General features: G+C 44.0%; 1 protein-coding gene across 5 annotated transcripts in view; it reads left to right on the top strand.

The window, feature by feature from the left end:
• TJP2 (tight junction protein 2) overlaps positions 1–23,041 on the top strand; it is a 161,247-nt gene that overhangs the window by 130,920 nt on the left and 7,286 nt on the right. For all 5 annotated transcript variants that reach the window (XM_033924801.1, XM_033924824.1, XM_033924794.1 and 2 more), the window contains 2 exons: positions 14,336–14,446; positions 22,478–22,810. In XM_033924801.1, the coding sequence (XP_033780692.1) occupies positions 14,336–14,446; positions 22,478–22,810 (444 nt within the window). The remainder of the gene's footprint in view (positions 1–14,335; positions 14,447–22,477; positions 22,811–23,041) is intronic.

Below are 23,041 nucleotides of genomic sequence, written 5' to 3'. Positions count from 1 at the left end.
TGATTGCTCTCAAAGTTCTGAATTTGTGGTTTTTTAGTGTGAAGGGAAGAAATTCTATAAACAAAATCTAACAGCAAATTGCACAAATGAACACTGGAGTAAGCAAGGTACAGTTAGGTAAAAAAGAATAAGAATGACCAGGAAAAATATTAGTACCTTATAGTGTTTTAGATGTAGTAATCATCTGACAATGTCACTGCAATATTCTGCGGAAATCATTTGCCAAATTATGTCGGTTTCGACACATTAGAAAATCTTTCTCACTAGAAAGTTTTCACCTGGTTGTTCAAGCAACCATATTATTGTAGTTTGATTATTTTAACATGCTCTATTTTAGAGTGTACAGATATCTCATTGAAATGTTCACAATTAATGCAAAAAGTGACAGCAAAAGTAATTTTGGGCATTTGTAATTATGATAGAGTAACCCCTTTGTTAATTGTGCACTGAATTTGTCGAAGCACGGTGTTTTAAAATCTGTACCTTTAAAACTTGCACCAAGTTATATGATTCAACATATTCTTTGTGTTCTAAGGACACTCTTTTTTTGCATCCTTCAATAATAAGGCTTAAGAACATAAGAAGTTGCCTCCGCTGAGGCAGACCATAGGTCCATCCTGCTCAGCGGTCCGCTCCCGCGGTGGCCCATCAAGCCCATTGCCTGAGTAGTGGTCTATATCTATCTATACCCCTCAATCCCTTTTTCTTCTAGGAATCTATCCAAACCCTCTTTGAAACCATTTAATGTGTTCCTGTCTACCACAGCCTCTGGAAGCGCGTTCCATGTATCCACCACCCTCTGAGTGAAAAAGAACTTCCTAGCGTTTGTTCTAAACCTGTCCCCTTTCAATTTTTCCGAGTGCCCCCTTGTACTTGTGTTGCCCCATAATTTGAAAAATCTGTCCCTGTCAACTTTTTCTATGCCCTTCAGGATCTTGAAGGTCTCTATCATGTCTCCTCTAAGTCTCCGCTTCTCCAGGGAGAAAAGTCCTAGCTGCTTTAATCTGTCGGTATATGGGATATTTTCCATTCCCTTTATCAGTTTAGTTGCTCTTCTCTGTACTCCCTCAAGTACTGCCATGTCTTTCTTGAGGTACGGCGACCAGTACTGGACACAGTACTCCAGATGCGGCCTCACCATTGCACGATACAGCGGCATGATGACTTCCCTCGTCCTGGTCGTGATACCCTTCTTAATGATACCCAACATTCTGTTTGCTTTCCTTGAGGCCGTGGCGCACTGCGCCGATGCCTTCAGTGTTGCGTCTACCATCACTCCCAGGTCTCGCTCCAGGTTACTGACCCCTAGTGGTGTTCCCCCCATTTTGTAAGTGAACATCGGGTTCTTTTTCCCCACGTGCATGACCTTGCATTTCCCTATGTTGAAGCTCATTTGCCATTTTTCGGTGCACTTTTCCAGCTGCGTTAGATCCTTTTGGAGATCTTCGCAGTCTTCCCTCGTTTGAGCCCTGCTGTATAGTTTGGTGTCATCTGCAAATTTAATGACCTCACACTTGGTTCCCGCTTCCAGGTCGTTTATGTAGATATTGAACAGGAGCGGTCCCAGCACCGACCCCTGCGGAACTCCGCTCGTGACCCCCTTCCAGTCCGAGTAATGGCCCTTTACGCCAACCCTCTGTTTCCTGTTTGCCAGCTAGTTTTTGATCCATCGATGGATCTCCCCTTGCACCCCGTGGTTCCATATCTTTTTGAGCAGTCTCATGTGGTACCTTGTCGAAGGCTTTTTGGAAGACGAGGTATATGATATCTATAGATTCCCCTTTATCCACCTGGCTGTTCACTCCCTCAAAGAAATACAATAAGTTTGTGAGGCATGACCTACCCTTGCAGAAGCCATGCTGACTCGGTTTTAGCTGCCCATTGTTTTCGATGTGTTCACAGATGCTGTCCTTAATCAGTGCCTCCATCATCTTTCCCGGGACTGAGGTCAGGCTCACCGGCCTGTAGTTTCCTGGGTCGCCCCTTGAGCCCTTCTTGAAGATGGGCGTGACATTTGCTATTTTCCAGTCCTCCGGGATCTCTCCGGTTTTTAGGGATAGGTTGCATATTTGTCGAAGTGGCTCCGCTATTTCGTTTTTTAGTTCCTTGAGTACTCTTGGGTGAATGCCGTCCGGGCCTGGCGATTTGTCGCTCTTTAGTCTGTCTATCTGCTTGAGTACATCCTCTTGGCTTACCTCTAAATTGATCAGCTTATCATTTTGGTCTCCTATTACTATTTCCTCGGGTTCCGGAATGTTGGTTGTATTCTCCCTCGTGAAGATTGACGTGAAGAACTCATTTAACTTGTCAGCTATCTCTTTCTCTTCTTTTACTACTCCCTTTCTATCTCCATCATCCAATGGTCCCACTTCTTCTCTTGCCGGTTGCTTCCCCTTGAGGTATCTGAAGAAAGACTTGAAGTTTGTTGCTTCTTCTGCCAGTCTCTCTTCGTATTCCCTTTTTGCTTTTCTAACCACTCGGTGACACTCCTTCTGGTGTTCTTTGTGCACTTTTTGGTTCTCCTCTGTTTGGTCTTTTTTCCATTTTCTGAATGATGCTTTTTTGTCACTTATCACCTTCTTCACTGCATTTGTTATCCACACTGGGTTTTTTGTTCTATTTTTTTTGCACCCTTTCCTGAACTTGGGGATGTACAGGTTTTGCGCTTCGTGCACAGTCCCCTTGAGTAAGGTCCAGGCTTTTTCTACGGATTCCATCTTCCCTATGTTGACTTGGAGTTTCTTTCCCACCATTTCCCTCATGGCATCATAATTTCCTTTTTTGAAGTTGAGTGCTGTCGTCGTGGTTCTTTTCCCCTTTGATGATCCAATTTCTAATTTGCACTGGATCGTGTTGTGATCGCTGTTACCTAGCGGGGCTAATACCGCCACCTCTTTTGCTGGCCCCCCTAGTCCGTTGAAGATTAGGTCAAGAGTGGCATCGCCCCGTGTTGGTTCCGTGACCAGTTGCTCCATGAAACAGTCTCTAGGAATTTGGTCTCCTTTGCGCAGTTTGAGTGTCCGATACTCCAGTCTATCCCAGGATAGTTGAAGTCCCCCATCACCACCACATTTCCGCTTCTGCATACCTGCCTCAGTTCAGCCTCCATGTCCTGGTCGATTTCTTCCGGTTGTCCAGGTGGGCGGTAGTACAGACCCAATTTAATGTCTGCCCTAGTTCCTCCCTGTAGCTTAACCCATAGTGATTCCAAGCCATCCACCCGTACTGTTGTTTCCATCCTGGCTGAGGGGATGGAGTCTTTTATGTACAGCGCTATTCCTCCACCCTTTTTATGTGTCCTGTCTCTCCTGTAAAGTTTGTACCCTGGTATGGCTACATCCCATTGATTGTCCTCAGTCCACCACGTTTCTGTGACTCCAATTATGTCCAGGTTCTTTTTGCTGGCAATGATTTCCAGTTCACCCATTTTGGCCCTTAGGCTCCTAGCATTTGTGTATAGGCAGTTTAAGACCCAGTTTTTTGTCGTCTCTTTTGGTTTACCTCGTGTTTTGGGTCTCCTGCAGTCCTCCTCGTGGTTCGCCAGCCCCCGAGCTTCATCTCGGTCATCCTCCTCCTGTTGTGTGTCTGTGATGTCCTCAGCATGTTTCCCCTGCACCTCTTGCTCCCTTAATTCCCACTCAGTTCCGGGCTCTTTTTCACAATGTCTTTGTCCCTCTGGCTCCTGTTGTTCTTTGTTGGTGCCGCTTACCAGTTCCATTTGTGCCCTTTGGTCCCTGCAATGCGTCCTTAGGTCCTTTTTCAAAACATACACACTCAGTCCCGAGTCCTCCTTTATATGTCCCAGTTCAGTATCCTTGTCTGGTACTGATGTCCGATGTGTCGAGGTCAGATCGACTATCGGCTTTCCCCTTTTCCTCAGTTTAAAGCCAAGTCTATGACGTTCTGGACGTTGCGTGCCAGCATCCTCGTCCCAGCTGTGCTAAGGTGCAGTCCATCTCTTCTGTAGAGCTTGTTCTTCCCGAAAAAAGTAGTCCAGTTCCTAACAAAGTGGAAGCCCTCCTCTTCGCACCATCTCCTCAGCCAAACATTAATTGCCTGTAGTTCACTCTGTCTCCTTGTGTCCGCTCTCGGTACTGGCAGGATCTCTGAGAAGGCTATCTTCCTTGCCCTCAGTCTCAATTTCCTCCCCAGGATCCTGAACTGGTCAGTTAGTGTGGTCCTGTTGAAGTTCCTCCTGCTGATGTCGTTGGTTCCAATGTGGATCACTACTGCTGTCTCCTCAGTCTCGGCTCCCTCCAGTATCCTCTCAATATTATTGATGACGTCCTTTGTTCTTGCCCCCGGGAGACATGTTACCAGTCGGTCCTCTCTCCCTCCGGCTATGTGACTGTCTACTCCTCTCAGGATTGAGTCTCCAACCACGATAGCCGATTTCCCCTTCTTCAACTGTCTCTCTGGTCTCAGATCTGTGTCACATGTGCAGTCCATTTGTCCGTCCTCTGGGTTCTGCTGTGTCTCCGCCACTGGCCTCAAGTCTGTGTCATCTGCGCAGTCCGCTAGTCCTTTCTCCTGACTCTGATGGGTCTCCTCCTCCTCTACCTGCCCAGGTCCTCCGCAAGGTCCTAGTCCCATGGTGTCTGGTGGTTCCTGTCGTCCAACTGTCGGTTCTTTCCTGGTGTGTTGATGGTCTTGTGCCACCACCATCCTGCAGGCCTCCTCAATGAACCTCTCGAGCTCCCTAACTTGTTCTGCGATGTGGTTCTCTCTGGTGGTGTCTTCAGTTGCCCAGCATTGCTCCTCCATGGTGCAGAGTCCCTCCAGCTCTTGGACTCTAACCTGCAGTCTCCCGACCTCCTGTTTCAGGCTATCCAGTTCCTGACATCGACCGCATAGGTACGCCTGCCTCCCGGAGGGGAGGTAGTCATACATATGGCACCCGGTGCAGTATACTGGGTAGCTCTGCTGGGCCCCCACGGCCTCCATTGCTCCTTTCTCGATCTTATGTCCCTCGGTGTGTATGAGTGGTGCCCGGCGCGCAGCAAGCTGAAGAAAAAGAGAAGAAAAGAGAGATGAGTACAGAGAAAGTACCTTAGTTGTTTAGAAGTTAGATGTTGCTGCTGGGCTGGCTGGGCTCCTTCTCAAGGCTCCTTCGCAAAGGCGCTCTCGCTAAGGCGAGCGCCTTTGCTGCTCGCCTTCGCCGCGCGCCGAACGGCTGCGCGCCGTTGGCTCGCTTCCTTTTAAGGAGGAGCCCGGCGCTGACTGTGCCTGTGACGCGGTGGGGGTGGGCGGAGCTCCCTCTCGCCGTGACCCCAGCTACCATGAACTGCCTCCCCTCTCTCCTCTGGCGTGCCTCGTGCACGCGGCTCTCGCAGCCAGAAGTCTGCCTCCCCTCACTGACTCTCCAGCCCGAAAGCTCTCCTGCTCTCCCTCAGCTGCGCCCGACTCGCTTCCTTTTAAGGAGGAGCCCGGCACTGACTGTGCCTGTGACGCGGTGGGGGTGGGCAGAGCTCCCTCTCGCCGCGACCCCAGCTACCACGAACTGCCTCCCCTCTCTCCTCCGGCGTGCCTCGTGCACGCGGCTCTCGCAGCCAGAAGTCTGCCTCCCCTCACTGACTCTCCAGCCCGAAAGCTCTCCTGCTCTCCCTCAGCTGCGCCCGACTCGCTTCCTTTTAAGGAGGAGCCCGGCGCTGACTGTGCCTGTGACGCGGTGGGGGTGGGCGGAGCTCCCTCTCGCCGCGACCCCAGCTACCACGAACTGCCTCCCCTCTCTCCTCCGGCGTGCCTCGTGCACGCGGCTCTCGCAGCCAGAAGTCTGCCTCCCCTCACTGACTCTCCAGCCCGAAAGCTCTCCTGCTCTCCCTTAGCTGCGCCCGACTCGCTTCCTTTTAAGGAGGAGCCTGGCGCTGACTGTGCCTGTGACGCGGTGGGGGTGGGCGGAGCTCCCTCTCGCCGCGACCCCAGCTACCACGAACTGCCTTCCCTCTCTCCTCCGGCGTGCCTCGTGCACGCGGCTCTCGCAGCCAGAAGTCTGCCTCCCCTCACTGACTCTCCAGCCCGAAAGCTCTCCTGCTTAAGAAATATAATGTCACTTCTGCCTTCTGGCTGTTGAAGTAAGAGAGTGAAGGTTTATGAAACAAAATATCTCTGTTTTGAGTGAACGGGAAAGAGAAAAAGAAAGATGTGTTTCTTTTTTGTTTGAATTTTTTAAAATTAATTTTTGTGCCATACTGGTAAGTAGAATGAAGAAGCAAGTCCACCAGGTCCATGAAAAAGGTGGAAGAATAATGGTGGACAAGTCGAGTGTGAGGAACAACCATGCGACTAGAGAGTGAAAACATAGTAGTTGAAGCCAGAATTTGGGTTTTTACGCATGGCAATAAACACATAGGTTCAACAATCTCTGGAGCAACTTTCTGTACATCGGCAGACATGCATACCAAAATGTGTTCACAATACCTTTAAGAATAGCAGCCTCTACAAACTATGAGGAGAATTAAAGGATGAAACCTTAGGAGACTGAAAGTGGTACATTAAGAGGATTTTCCCAATGGAAGAGGACCTGGTGCCTGGCGGTGGAATGAAAAGTCCACAAGCACAATGGGAAAAAAGTACCGAACTTGTAGAAATACAGCTATGAGAAAGAGGCAGGGTAAGATTGTGCATTGTCTGACATGAGTAGTCTCTTGATATGATGGAAGAGACTACAGATAACACCGAAGTCCAAAAGAAAACCCCCAGAAAGTATAAGGTGGAACTCTGGAAGAGAAGTGTGAAATTCTCAATACAAGCATGGGAAGTCCCAGACTATAGAGGAGGCTTGTATGCATACATTGATGAATTTTGCATGAGCAATCTGTGAGACATACATAGTAGAACACATGTTTATAATCTAGGACCTTTAAAATTTCAGAATCCATTGCAGAGGTACAGCATGCCAATTGGTGAAGTAGGGAACTGGCTGTCAGGGAGAAATCTTGCAGAATAATAGAGATTGCCAAGTAGAGTTATTTTATTCATTTATTTATTTTTGAGTTTGAGTTTGGAACGGAAATAAATTGGTATAAAGAGATTCATGGATATGGACTGAGAGAGTTCAGTACTAATCCTGGAAGCTCGTTAACAGTATTATTGCTGAGGGAGTGATCGTAGTTGAGGAGATGGTATTCCTACCAGGTAAGCATCTCAAGAAAGAAACTTTGTAGAGTATGACTGCAAGTTGTTGGTGTTACCAGAACTAAACTGCTAGTTTTTTTGAATGAAAGAAGTAGGTGAAAGAGCATTATGAGATGTGAGAGCAAATGAACTGCATTTGCATATAAATATATAGGCGAATGCCTGCAAGAGGTCTAGAGAATACAGAAACAGACTAGACGGGAAATGGTATACTACCGTAAGAGGTAGTATGCCAACCTGATTAGGATGTATAAGTAGCCTCCTCCTCCTCTATAGCCACTCCCATTCCTCCAGATCCTTCAGAAAAAGGAAGCAGTTGCAGTAGAACTCTTAGTTTCTGATTTCAAGGCAATGATTCTTATCCTGGTTAGGGATTTTTTTTTTTTTTGCAGCACCAGCAGGTGGACAGCAAGGTTCAGAGTTCTTGAAGGAAGTGGACAAAGATGCTCCGAAAGAGTAGCCTGGCGAACATTATTGAAGTAAACAGGAGACCCCCATGTATTACTGAAAGAGATTATGATATAGATGACATGAGAGCCAGCATTGATGGTTATAGTGGAAAGTGACCTCCATAGATCTAACAAGGAGGCAGAAACAGCAAAACGATGGGTTTGCATTGTAGAGGCATGTCCAAAAGTGTGCACCTAGGAATGGCACTGGAAGTGCACAAAGAACCTGGTTGATCCTGCTAAGAACCTGATTAAAACTGATGAGAGCCTGGGTGATCCTGCTAAACAGTTGATTGATGAGAGGCCTGCTCTGCTGATGATGAAGAAGCTGTTCCGCACTCTCCTCTACATGGTCCGCAAAAAGTACTGTGTCTGGAGATGAAAGAGGCTGTAGGCAATCATAGATATTGATATCAGAGCTGCAGAGCCAGGAGATAGGTCAGATAGAGGTCTGAAGAATCTGGTAGCAGGGTTACACAGCGGAAGAGGAGATCCAACTGAAAAAGGCTCTACAACCACATAAGCAAAAGAGTGGATCCCACTTGAAGTGCTCCCATTGACAAAGCAGAATTTCAGTAAAACTGAAGATAAAGACAAGTGTGTGCAGCAGAGAAGAAATTCTATAGAAAACACAGTGGAGTAGGTGTGTGGATTGCAGAGGTAAAGCAAACTAGTTTCCAATGCTCTGGTCCAAGACACTGAAATTCCCACTGAGGCAAGTAATACAGATGACCAAGGGACAACAAATGCAATTAACAAATGGTCTTCATCACGTTACTCGATGCTGAAGATATCTGCCATATTGAAGCAGTATAGTAGATGCATAGATAGAGAAGTTGCCATGTCAAGCCATATATGTCCACTGATAAACAGGGAGCGTTGATAGTAGGATTCCCATGGTACTGTCTGGAAAAAGGACCATTAGGTATCGACTAAGAATGGTACCGAGGAACATTTTATGGAAGGAGCGGTACCATCAACGCTTCAAGAAGCTCCGGTCTCAGATCAGAGCTAGCTTTCAATTTAATAGGCAAAGCTTTCCCATCTGCTGGATGAATTTCGTGAAAGACAATCCTTCAGGAGACGATCTGCGCCTGGCCTGTGGTAGAGTCCTCCGTTATGTAGGACCGGTACATTGATATTGAGAAAAATTATGGTACCGAGAAATAATAATTGGTACCGAGCATCAAGGGATCTCAGCTGAACAGAGAGGAAGCGAGACCAGAAGGTCTCAAAAAATAATGGTACTGAGAAGTAATAATGGTACCAAGTATCAACAGATCTCGACTTAATACATAGGGAGCAAGATCTGGTACCATGAGGCCTCAAAAAGCTATATTTGAGCTAGGTCCGTGCCGATGTAGATGGGAAGGGCTTGCATTTACATTGCAGCTTCATGACTAGCCCTCCATAGTACGGAGTGGATGCACTGGTACTGTGTGCTATGAAGCTGGTACTAAGGTGTAGCAAGATGTCAAAGCATTGGTAACCCCAAAGAAAAGGCATACTTCAGAGATGACAGCCTGCATCGAAGAATGATGGCATCGATATAAGGCATGCATTGATTGGTCTTGATGATATGGATACCTGCGACACTGGTCGAGACATCTCATGTTGGCTATGAAGATGATGCTTGAGACCGATGTTGACATCGATGTCCACCAGTACCGACAGAAAAAGGGATCAGTACCAAAGGAAAAAATAATGAGCTGAGAACCAAGATGGATGCATAAAGCTTTCTCTCCTTTCTATAGCTCCAGAAAATCGAACTGAGCACCTTTTTCTGCTTAATCTTTTCCTGACAAAATTATTACACCTGCCTGTGAACATGTCAGGGAGAAAATCTACCAATGCAGAACTCCCTGCTTCTCCTTCATCAGGCTCAAAATGCCAGAAGCATGATCATCCTTCTCCCGAAAAATCAGTTGCTGGCAAGCACATGGTATCCTCATCAAATTTAATTCTGGAGGAACTTCGATTCCTTAAAGATCTCATCACAAAACATTATGAAGTAATCTGTGATCTCAAACAGGATTTAACTTCTCTAACAGCTTCTCTTCAAACCTTCCAGACCAGAATTGATGTGCTGGAAACCAGAGCTGATACAGCTGCACTCTCAGCAACTCAATTTGAAGATCAAACTCCGCTAAAACTAAAACAGCTTGAACAACAAATGGAAGATCTCTCCAACAGAAGCAGGAGAAATAATATAAAAATTATTGGTCTTGCAGAAAACTCTGAGGGTTCAGATCTCACTAAATTACTTAATGGAACAGCTTCCTGTACTTCTAAATAGCTCAACAGGTCTCCCACTGCAGTTTGAAAGAGCACATCAGACTCCTTCATTTTTGAAGAAGGATCTGACTCATCCCAGACCCATAGTGGCTAAATTGCTCTGTTTCCCTCAAACTCTTCAAATCCTTACAGCTGCAAAGAATTCTACTAACCTCCAGTACGCAGGAAAAAGAATTCTCATCATCCCAGACTTAGTTAAAACAACAGCCAGGAAAAGGAAATCATTTCTGGAAATGAGGGCTTGTCTGAAATCCCTGGGGGCACTCTATGGACTTCAGTATCCAGCTAGAATGACCATTACCCTGCACAACTCCACTCATACCTTTGATTCCCCGGATCAGCTATAGAAGTACCTCGATCAAATTCAATCACAAGGAATGTCGTTGTCTTAATGCCTCTATGGGATCCTGCACTCCTGTCCAGCAGCTCTCCACCACGTGGATATGAGACGCTATGTTGTCTTCTCTGATGATGATCCTCTGAGACTTTCAAATTTAGCTTTGAGCTAAACTCTCTTTGATTATCCTACTCTTATTTTTCCCTCTCATATACTTAAAATTGCCTAATTTCAATTAGCTTTTGTTTCCACTTATTGATAAGCGTGTGAGACAGTAAGCCTTTTTTTCTCTCCTTCTCCCCTTCTCTGTTTGGCAGTGGGTTTTCCCGCCTCAGCACTAGCTGAGATTTCAGTAAACTTTCACTATAGAGCACATTAAATTATACAGGCTTTTCTTGGTCTGAATCTTTCTCTCCTTGCTCTAAAATGACTAACCATGCAGCAATTTATGCTTTCTATTTGTCTACTCTGTTCCTTCTCACTGAGCTGATGTGACCCTAGTTAATGGCTGCCTCCTCCTGACACTGATTGTAAGCTCCCCCCCTTGCTTGTTAGTATGTGGAGCAGGCTTTAATGTTCGGTGGTATGTACAGGACTACATCTCACTTGTATGTCCTTTTGCAGTTTACAGTCTTCTCTATCATATCATATCATATGATCATTACGACTCTTCACTGTTCATTTAAGACGAAGCTCCTCTCTGAATCTCCAAGCCAGGCCTTTCCTATATTTATGTGGATGGCTTTATTAGTTGGTATAACATCCTTTTTTCTTTCTCTCTCCTCACTGCTTTCCCAGCTTTACTAATCTCCCTTTCATATGGAATATATCTCCTGCAACTAGTGGTTCTTTCTTTATTATTAATTGATTGTTATGACTATCCAGTTATTTGATATGTAATGCCTTTCTGATTCTCCGTGCCAAACCTCTCCATTAGTTTCTAGATGTGTACTATGTATATCTCACATGTTTTTTTTACTGAATGTGACCTGCAGTATATGTATCATGCTGAAGCAGCTTTCACTGCCAAGTTTGCCTCTTCACCTTATGTTCTTTTTTTGATGGATGTTATCAATGAAATTTAATTTATTATGTGGATAACAATAATTGGGTTCATAGACATAATCGCGGAAGACAAAGGCGCGCGCCGACAACTGAGCGCAAGACGGAGGTGCGCGCTGAAGAAAATTACTGTTTTTAGGGGCTCCGACAGGGGGTTTTGTTGGGGAGCCCCCCCACTTTACTTAATACAGATCACGGCGGCGTTGTGGGGGGTTTGGGGGGTTGTAACCCCCCACATTTTACTGGAAACTTAACTTTTTCCCTAAAAACAGGGAAAAAGTGAAGTTTTCAGTAAAATGTGGGGGGTTACAACCCCCCAAACCCCCCACAATGCGGCACGATCTGTATTAAGTAAAGTGGGGGGTTCCCCCCCACGCCCCCATCAGAGCCCCTAAAAACAGTAATTTTCTTCAGCGCGCACCTCCGTCTTGCGCTCAGTTGTCGGCGCGCGCCTTTGTCCCGGCGCACTTTTGACCTGACACCCAATAATTGTATATATGGAATTTTCTTCCTCACTGCTTTCCCAGCCTCATTAACCTTCTTTCCAATGGAAAATCTCTGCAGCCTATAGTTTCTTCTTATTATCAAATTGAGATTCCATGATAATCATAAATCTTCACTGTTATTTGATATTTAATGCCTTTCTGAATCTCTATGCCAAGTCTCTTCTACAGTTTCTTAACTTGTATTACAATATATATCTCCAATTTATGCTATATGTGACTTGCAGAGCATGAATCATGCTGTTGCTTCCTCCACAGCTAAGTTTGCCTTTTAACCTTATGTTCTTTATGCAGATAGATCAGTGGTTCTCAACCCTGTCCTTGGGAATATGCAAGAGAGAGATTTGCATATAATGGAAGTGATAGGTATGCAAATCTCTCTCATGCATATTCATTAGGGATATATATGTAGATAAACTTTTATAAATTTATAAACAAAGCCCTGCCAACTGAACATCTCTTTCTCTAGTTCAACAGCCAGAACTTTGATTTATAAAATGACAACTGTACAGAATATTGTTTCTTTTTATACTTTAATAAAATAAGTTTAGTATAAAACTATTCGAGGCTTGTGTGGATGGGATCAGATGGTTTGCGGGGACGGTGACCGTGCTCACTAAGACGGGGATGATTTTTTTCCCCGTGTCATTCTGTATCTCAAAGCTTCTCTAAAACCTTAAAGTGACAGTACACTTTTAACACTGTGCATACCGAGCTCCATGGATGACGTGAAAAGCGCAGGAGACAATTTTTTTATTTTTTTTTTGCCAGTTAGTTGAGAGTGCCAGTTGGTTGAGTGCTGGTTAACTGGGATTCTACTAGTGCTGCCTAATTCAAGGAAAAATTTTTCAATTCCATTCGATTTGGCCTACTGAACCAATTTTTTTATTTGCTTTTCCCACCCAATTGGGTATTCTTTTCAAACATTCTGGAGGGTTTATTTTGTAGCCTTTTCACCCACCCCACCTACTTTTGCCCCCTCTAACCCCACGTCGGCGCTATGGTGTAAACAAAACAAAAAATACTTTTCTTCTCTTTTAGGTCCTAGCTCACACTAGCTTTGGCAGGAAACACATTTTAAATCTGACATATTGTAATCACAAAATAGAAAATAAAATTCTTTTTTCTACCTTTTGTTTGGTCATTTTATTATTCAAATCATGTTGGTCCCAGGTTCCTGTTTCTGTTTGTCTTCTGTTAACTTGCTCACCAAGGTCTCCTGCCTTTTCGATCTTCTTTCTCCATGCTCACCATCCATCTTCCATCTCTTTACCTTCCCTTTCACTGCTATATCCAACATTTCTGTTTCTTTCCCATTGTCTACCATCTCTCTCCCTGCCTTGTACCGAGTCAAACTTCTCTATTCCCCTCCATGCAGCATATCTCCCTAACTCCTCTTCATTATCATATGCAACATTTCTTTCTCTCTCCCCAAGCACCATCTCTCCCTGCCCTCCACCCTATGTCCAACATTTCTCCCTCTCTCTTCTCCATGCACTTATCCCTCACCTCCATCATATATGCAGGATTTCTCCCTCTCGCTCCTTTCTACCTTTGTTACGTTTCTCCCTTCCTTTCCTCTACCCCATGTCCAACAATTCTTCCTCTCTCCCCCATGTGCACCAGCTTTCCGCACCTCCCAACTGACCCCTCACCATGAGATCTGACATACCTGTGGGCCTCCCAAAGCAGCAGCAGTGGTGGCAATGGCCATCCAGCAGAGGCAGTACTGGGAACGGGCTGCTCGTGGTTTGCCAGGGTTTCCCTCTGCCGCATCATAAGTGACACAGCAGAGGGAAGGCCCTGGCAAGGCAGGCCACAAATAGCCTGTTCAGAGTGCTTCCTCTGGCTACCACCGCTGATGCTGCTTTAGGAGGTTCGGAGGTATATCAGGTCTCATGGGGTGGCGGTGGGGTGTTGGTCACTGAATTGGTGAGTCAGATTTTTTCATAGAATGAATCAATTTGAATCAGGTAGCACTAGATTCTACTGTACTTAAGATTGTGAGCCCACTAGAGAGAGAAAAAGTTACCTGTATGTAATATGTAAACAGCTTTGGTTGTACCACAGAAAGGTGGTATATAAAATCTATGACCCTTTAACCCTTTCACTTACTGCTACTTCTTGCTGAGTGATTAAATGAGGGGTTGGGGAGGGCAGTGCAGCTGGGGAGGGAGTGTGAACAAGCTGTGGATGTGTGCTATGTGCAAAGGAAGGAAGGAGATTAGAGATGCCATCCTTTTACCTCCTGTTTCTTGCTCAGATTTCTGCAAGGCAGGTTGGGAATTCTGTGCAACATTTGCAAAGCACAATGGTGCAAAATTCCTGCAGGAGTGAAAGTAAAAACCCCTATTGATCTCATCCATGTGAGCATCTGCACCATTTGCAAGGCAAGAGTAAGAAACACGTTCTGAGCCCAATGTGAAACTTCAACTAGGTTTCTAGATTTTTAATTACAAAAACATGTCAAAATAGCTTTGGCATTCTATGCTGGTTAAATGTCTTAAGTAATTTTAATACACAACATAAACTTGTCTTGTCTTTCTATATCGTAGTCTTTTTCAAAGCCTAGCACAGAACCAAGACTTCAGGTGAGAGGTGCCGGCAGCAGAGAAGTACTTAGAGATCCCAGTCCTCCCCCATCTTTCAAACCAGAGCCACCTAAGGTAAGTGGCAGTAATAACAATATTCTCATCAATGTCTTTTAAATCGTACCCACTTCATTTTTTTAATCATTTATCAAATTATTACAAGTTTAACACTCATTCTAGAAATACAGAGCCATTTCAATAAGAAAATATGAAAAATCATAATTAATACAGAAAGAAGAAAAAAGGAATAATTGAATCTGGCCTCTCCCTTAGACCACTGTATTCAAAAGAGAAGTGATCAGAACTTAGAGACATTTTTCAATAACTAATTCAGGAACATGCTTAAATGGATTTATCCCTCGGCTATAAACTTCTCTCATTCCGAGCCGGTAGTTAACTTTTTAAGATCCAGAAAAGATCATAGATGTTCAGGGAGGAAGAAAACATATCTTAAGCTCATATATTTTACTACACATTTGCAAGGATATGCAAGCAAGAAAGTAGCTCCTAAACCTCTCGTTTCTTCTCTCATTGTCAAAAATTCTCCACGTTTCTCCTGGGTAGATTTTGTCACATCTGGATAAAGCCAAATTCTTTGTCCATAAAAAGGGGTCATTCCATTTCTAAAGTATATTCTCCTAACAGATGTGAGATCTTGTTAAAAAAAACAAAATTAACTAAGAGTGTACTTCGTTCTTTAACCTCTCAGAGGGAATCTTCCAAAATAGCTGTTAGATCTTGCAATTGTTTTTCCTCTGAATTATTTGGAACCATTATGGCATTATCTGCCCCACTCTTTTACCTTTAGCAACCAGAAATACTCAATTCTTTTCCATACTATATTGTGAATGGGGAAGAATGCTTGGAAACCCTGTTTTCCTGTGGCAGAATTTTAAAATTTCTGTAGCAATTATGTGGCACATTTTCACAAATTAGAATGGGTTTGCATATTAAATAATATAAATATCGCTTTTCTTTTATAAAAATAAAGTTGATTTTTGTCATTTCTTCTGTGTCTGGTTAATTTGGATCCTTGGGAATGAATGATGGAAAAAGGAGGATAGAGAAAGGAAATCTGGGTAATGGGAAGGGGATTTCAGGAGATGAGTGGATTTAAGGGAAGATGAGGGGGGGGATAGAGGATCAACACACACAGGGAGGAAGGATCACAGAGGGAATAAGAGAGATCAGGATGAAGAGAGGAAAAGACTCCCCCCACCAAAACTCTCACTGCGAGTAACACTTTTGATCTTACTCTAGATCAGACATGTCAAACTGGCCCGCGGGCCAAATCGTTCCACCAGACATTTTAAATGTTATACTAAATCTGGCCCGCCGGCACGAACCGCTGCTGCTGCTCTTCACTTGCATCTGCCTTTGCCTGGTCTCCTCTACAAAGCAGCCTGCTGAGGATCGCCGGCCGGCTGTAGCGAACCTCACAGGCCGCTGTCAACCTCGGTAGCACGTTGCCTCTGAAGCAATCCCATATGTCAGAGGAGAGCATGCTACCGCAGCAGGGAGAGCATGCTACTGCGGCAGAGGGAGCATGCTACCGCGGCAGAGGGAACATGCTACCGAGGTCAACAGTGGCCTGCGAGGTTCACTACAGCTGGCCGGCGATCCTCAGCAGGCTGCTTTGAAGAGGAGACCAGGCGAAGGCAGATGCGAGTGAAGCGGTAGCGATTTGTGCCGGCGGGCCTGAGGAGACCAGGAAGTCGGGATGGAGGGAGGGTAGGAATGGCGGGCCAAATCTGAAGGTGAGATCAGGAAGAAGGGGGGAAACATGCAGGCCTTTGGAACGAGGGTGGGTCCTGGTATAGAAGTACCCGGTGGGAGAGAAGGAGGGATCCAGATGTGTATATGCCGGACTGAGTGGAGGGTGGGGTGGGTAAGAAATAAAACAGAGGAGAGGGAGAGAGATGGTGGGCAATGGAATGGAAGGAGGGAGGGAAGGAACAGAAAGAGAGAGAAGTTGGATACAAGGGATGGTGTGGAGGGGGGATAGAGATATTGGATAGGAGGGTAGTTGGGAAGAGAAACGGAGAGATGGTGGGGAAGGAGGGAGAGATGCTGCATGAAACAACAAAAGGTAGAAAAAATAATTTTATTTTCTGTTTTGTGATTACAATATTTATTTTGTTTACACTAGAGAGGGTGTGGGGTTGGAGACGTTGTAACTCTATGCTTCTACTAAGACTAACCCCTCTTCCACGAAACTGTGCTAGCGGTTTTTAGCACACAGAGAGCCGTGCTGCTCCTGACGCTCATTGAGTTGCTATGAGCATCGGGAGCAGCGCGGGCCATTCAGCACGGCTCCCTATACTAGAAACTGCTAGCGCAGTTTCGTAGAAGAGGGGGGTAAGCCTTCCCATTTCCCAGATTTCCTTTCTCTATCCTTTTTTTCTTTTTCCATCACTCATTCCCAAGGATCCAAATTAACCAGACACAGAAGAAATGACAAAAATCAACTTTATTTTTATAAAAGAAAAGCAGATATTTATATTATTTAATATGCAGACCCATTCTAATTTGTGCAAATGTGCCACATAATTGCTACAAAAATTTAAAAATTCTGCCACAGGAAAACAGGGTTTCCAAGCATTCTTTCCCATTCACAATATAATATGGAAAAGAATTGGGTATTTCTGGTTACTAAAGGTAAAAAGAGTGGGACAGAGAATGCCATAATGGTTCTACTTAGTCACTTAGGGGACATTTTATTAAGGTGCACATTTAGCGCACGCTAAATCGATTAGCGTACCTTAATTAAAGGACCCCTAATTATCTTAATTTAAAATTTGGTTCGCAACTTAGCCTTTTTTCAGATTTTGGCCCCTTATGTGATTGAGTTTGACACCCCTGCTCTATATCTAGGCTATTCTTACTGAGCCAGTAAGGCTATTCTTATGCCTGACCTAGTAAGGCTATTCTTATGTTCTTATTGGAACACTTTGCCAGAGGTTGTGGTAAGAGCAGATAGCGTAGCTGGTTGTAAGAAAGGTTTGGACAGTTTTCTGGAGGAAAAGTCCATAGTCTGCTATTGAGAGAGACATGGGGGGGGAGCCACTGCTTGTCCTGGATCGGTAGCATGGAATGTTGCTACTCTTTGAGGGTTTTGCCAGGTACTAGGGACCTGGGTTGGCCACCGTGAGAACGGGCTACTGGGCTTGATGAACCAGTAAGGCTATTCTTATGTTCATGTCAATATTTTCATTTTTTTTTTCTCCCTGTCACTCCACAATCCACTCTCACTGACTGCCACCTATACTCTCTCCCTGCTGTTCCTGTGCCTCACTCTGTCCAGCCTACCCTTCCCAAACAGCACCAGTCTTCTCACTCTCCATCAGAAACTTTTTCTGACACCTTCTATTCTGGACATTCTCTTAGTCACTTGATACCATCATACCATCATTCTTCCACCCCTTCCTCCATTCTTTTTTCATTCTCTTACACTCTCATATTCTTCTTGCACCTTATTCATACCCACATTTCCTTGGTCACTAGCACCCTTCCCAACCCATTTCATAATTGTCACCACAGTCCCCCCCTCCTAGACAGTTTAGGGCAAAAAGAACGGCAAATGCAAAAGCATACCTCAGGCCACAACACGGGGGGGGGGGGGGGGGTTGGAGGAATAAGTGGTGTTTAGTTTGCGGTGGTACTAGGGTTCAAGGTTTTTTTTAATGATGATTTAAATAATACGATTTGTTGTTTGATTTCTTTTCTCTCTTTTTGGTGTCTTTTGGGAGTATGTCCATTCTTATACTGTGATTCTGTGTTATTTCTGTAAATGTTTCTACTGCTACTAATGACTGGGTAAGCGGTTTACATGAGTTTCTGCACAGGTGTTACACAATACAGTTAGTGTGCTTCTGTGATTTTCGGTATAGCACTCACTTTGGTTTAGGTGTATTTAGGCATTGTGGTCTGGTGTGTTTATATATCTTTTTGACTGAGTCTACAGCAGTGGTCCCCAACCATGTCCTGGAGGCCCACCAGGCCAATCGGGTTTTCAGGACAGCCCTAATGAATATGCATGGAGTAGATTTGCATGCCTTTCACTTCCATTATATGCAAATCTCTCTCATGCATATTCATTAGGGCTAGCCTGAAAACCTGATTGGCTGGTGGGCCTCCAGGACAGGGTTGGGAACCACTGGTCTACAGTATTTACACACTATCCTATTCATTGATAATAATTAAACTATTCAACAGGGAAGACTTAGGTTATACTTGTAAAGGAAAACAAGAACAAGTTACATGGGAGGTTGCAGGATTTCAGTCACTGGAGGTTTTCAGCAGCAGGTTAGATGCATTTGAAATAGCATAGAAACAGTGGATCTTACCTGGAGACAGGGTTTGGTAGACTACATTCTCAGTTCCCATACATGAACACTGGAAGTCATATTAAGGTCTGTTCAGATGCTGTCAGTTCTGCAAATCTTGTCCCAAACATGCTACAGTGAAGATCTGGAGGCAAACGCCTCTGATTTGCAGTCTCTGATTATCTCTATACAAAATGTGACAGGCCTTATCATAGGATGTGGCTTTGAAGACTACAGATACCTGAGGGTGGGTGGTAGAATGAATTTTCATGGCCCCTATACTGAAAACTGATGATTTTTTCTATTCTCTAGTTTAGACCTCTCCCAGCATCCACACATCAACCATACCTTGATTTTGGAAAAAAAAAATAATTTACTGTGTGGAAAAAAATTAAACATACAGTTTCAGCTATTAACTCAGTTTTTCCAAAATAAAAGATTCAAACTGCAGTCTCTGGAATTTGAAATAAAACTTCTTGCCTTCATTTTATCCTTATGGGTCTCTTTCTCCTCAGTACATACTTACTTTGCCTGCACCTCTATCTTTTCTACAGATGCCACTCCCAGAGCAACTTCTGCATTGCTTGCAGTCAATGTGGTCACAGTCAGCATTTTCTGTGGTAGACAGCATTTAAATATCCCTTGCCTTTCTAGGCTTCCATTATTTTTGTCTCTCAAAGGCCTCCCTCCACCAGCCTCAATCTGTTTCTTCATGTCTTGCCTACAGCTATTATACCTTGTTGATTTGGTGCTAGAGCAGCAATGAAAAATTAGACAATTTCCCTCCAAAAACCCTAGCTGTTTACTACACCCTTTGTAACTTCTCTAGCTGCTCCCCTAGTCCATCCATAGAAAGAGAGCCAGCTAGAAAATTCCTATTCTCTTAGGAATGCTATCCTGATGTTGGGGTAGGGGTACCTTTAAATTATTAGTATAAAACCATCCTTTATGTAGTAGGGTACTTAGTGAATTCTAGATCACACAAAAAGATGAGGAGAGAATGAGCAACACTGCAGATTCAAAATAGAAGACCTTCTGAAGCATACATTCCTGTTGCAAGCAGGGAACATGCACATTCTGCAGCCAGGGGCGGAAGAGGCAGCCCCTGAAACAGAATGTAACTGTTACAGTAAGTCTGTGATGATCTCAACGTGTAAGGTGGGGGGAGATCTACATAAGATGAGTTGAAATAAGAAGATATTGAGATATTTTTCCAATTGTTGGTTATGTGTTGGATGGCAACCCCTGTCATCTATAATAATAAAACGGTAAGCCGCGCATGCGCACTTCCTATGCGTACGCCGGTTTTCCGTGAGCTGTAGCAACCCATAGGAAGTGCGCGTGCGCAGCTTATGGTTCTGTTTTTCGGTCTGGCCTGCTCCCTGCCGTATTGCATTTTTTAGTTGAAAGACGCAGCGGTGGCTCCTCTCACGATCCCCGCCTGCGTCGGACTTCCGACGCAGGTGGGGATCATGAGAGGAGACACCGCCGCGTCTTTCAACTAAAAAAAAAAAATATGGCAAGGCGAGCAGGCCAGACCAGACCGAAGCTCAAGACCGCGGGAAGGGAAGGGGGGCCGACAAAGAAGAGGACTCCAGCCGCGAGGAGCCGAACGGAGCAGCCAGATCGCAGCAGGCCAGAATGTGGGGGAGGGGCCGAACGGAGCAGACAAGATTGCGGTAAGAGAAGGGAAGGGGTGGGGGAAATGTTGCAACTGCTGCACAGGGACCTGGAGGGGAAGACAAATACCGCTGCTGCTGCACAGGGAAGTCGGGGGGGGGGGGAGGGAAATGCTGTTGCAGGGAAGTGGGGTGGAAATATTACTGCACAGGGAAATGGAGGGAAAGAATGACAGACAGACAGCAGGAGGGAGGGAGACAGACAGAAAGGAAGAAAGACACAGGGGCAGGGAGAGGGACAGAAAGACAGACAGAAAAAGGGAGCCAAGGAGAGAGAGAGAGACAGAAAGAAAGACAGACAGACAGACATATATTCTAGCACCCGTTAATGTAACGGGCTTAAAGACTAGTAACTAATAAAAGCTTGTTGTTCTCTGATGATATTTGACTCTTTTTCCTCATCATCATGCCAAATAGCACTATCGTAAGAGAGTGCCACATGATTATACATAGTTATACATTTTGGTGGAATACATTATGCCATATATTTAAAATGGAACGAGCAATAGCAGTACAAAGAGGGACATATACTAAGTTTATAAAAATATGGAGGCCATTGGCAAAATATTGTAGTGAAATAGTCATCACTTCTTCTCTTCTCCTTTTCTTTTTTTAGCACACTAAAGGGGGGAGGGAGTTGGAAATAATTTTTACATAATATGTTATACTATGATATATAATATGTGTATATTTTTATTGAAAATATGATGAAGGATGGGTGGTAGGGGGGTTATTGATTTACTAGATTTTTATATGGTAGATATCAAAGTGCTATTGTGGAATAATTTGTTGTAATATATTCTTTTGTGCACTTGTTGTTTAATTTGAAAACGAATAAAGAATTATTAAAAAAAAAAAAAAAAGAAGATATTGAGATAGGCGAGTGGAGGAAGTTAGATCATTGACCCACAGGGTAGTGCCAGAGCTAGTTCTTCATTTCTAGACTGAAGTGGCACAGCTATGGTGACTACTCTTTAGTTATTTTCTGGGGTCTATTAGGTACTTATACATGTATGATCCTTCCCTCCAGAAAAAGGAGTGGTATTGTGTGTGTGTGTGTGTGTGTGTGTGTGGGGAGGGGGGTAAAACGGTGGAAGCAAGTTAATAGGCATCTGGGAGGCAGTCAGCTGCCAAATAAGTCTTTTGAAAAGTGTTTGCAAGCCATTGGATTAGATGAAATCTTGAGATCCCTTCATACTTGTATTTTCCTGATTTTTTTTTTTTTGTTGTTGTTGTTGTTGTTTTTCCATAAAGTCATCAGAGTTGACCCTTAACCATGAAATGTACTTGCATTTGTACAGCATAGCATATTGGAATGCTTAGATCATGACAGGAAAAGCTGTGCTAGGATTTTAAAACTTTGATAGCCGACATGATTCTATATGTGCTGCCTTTGAATTTATAACTGTTTCTCCACATTTGAAAACAGATCGAACACTCTTCTTTGCATCAGACCAAATCCTTAACTCTCCCCTCCCCCCTCAACACGGCCCACCTTTCTTTACTTTTTCCCCCTCCTCCCCCTCCCAAGATCCCTGCCCCCTCCCTCTCATACAATATGCTTTGTTCCCCCCTCTCATAAATTCAATTGTACTCTCTTACAGTACATATCGTATGTGCTCTGTATTAGCCCTTCCTTCACTTAAATTGTCAATGTAAACTAGTTTGACCCTTCAATTGACTTGTTATGTTCTTTTTTCAACTGCACTGTATGTAGCTCATCTATTTGTTGTGAATCGCCTAGAACTCCCTGGGTATGGCGGTATACAAAAATAAATTATTATAAATTATTATTATTATTTGTATATTTGCAAAACAGCATTGCCTTGTTTTTTTAATCGCTCCGATGTTATTTTATGCTTGGTCTTGTTTATATGGAGTGCCAAATGAATGTTTAAGTGATTATATTCTCTTAAGTGTTTTTAATTTTGTTCATGCCCTTATTTTTTGTGCTTTTGTCATTGATGTTTTATTTGAAACCACCTAAGATTTTTGTAGATAATGAGTTATGAATGCTTGAAAAAAAATACAAATATTACGAAATCATTTTTGTAGATGAGTGTTGCCCCACAAGCATTACTCATTTATTATAATGGTTGCAGGTTAAACCCCAAAGTAAAGAAGATCCATATGATTCTCCCAGGAGTTACGAGTCCAAACAGAGCAGCTCCAGTATTGCTAGCAGTGAAACTTCAGGAGGTTCTGGCAAGGCTATACCTCCCCCTGTTGCTGCAAAACCTGTCTTTTGTAGCCGTCCCATATTGAAACCAGCTCAACCAACAAATCTACCTCCACAGGAAGATGTGGAAGAGAAGGTGCAGAATGATGAAAACACACCAAAATCTGTTTTAGGAAAAGTAAAAATATTTGAAAAAATGGACCACCAGGCAAGAGTGCAAAGAATACAGGAGCTGCATGAAGCACAGAATGCCAGGGTAAATATCTGCATACTTTGAGATATGCATGTAGATAATGCAGTTCTGTTTTTAGCATTTGAAAATGGTGTAAAGCCAATTTTTAAATGGGTTTTGCAGATTGGCTTGTCTGCTGGATGGAGGGCCGATACACTGACTTCTGTTACATGTTTTTACATGGGTGTATGAGAGAGAGATTGTATTAGGAATACAGAATCTAAAATGTCACATAATTAAAGCAAGAAAATATAT

The sequence above is a fragment of the Geotrypetes seraphini genome, chromosome 1, assembly GCF_902459505.1.
Source record: "Geotrypetes seraphini chromosome 1, aGeoSer1.1, whole genome shotgun sequence".
NCBI lineage: Eukaryota > Metazoa > Chordata > Amphibia > Gymnophiona > Dermophiidae > Geotrypetes > Geotrypetes seraphini.
Note: the sequence above shows the minus strand (reverse complement) of the source record. Positions and strands in the feature narration are given on the sequence as shown.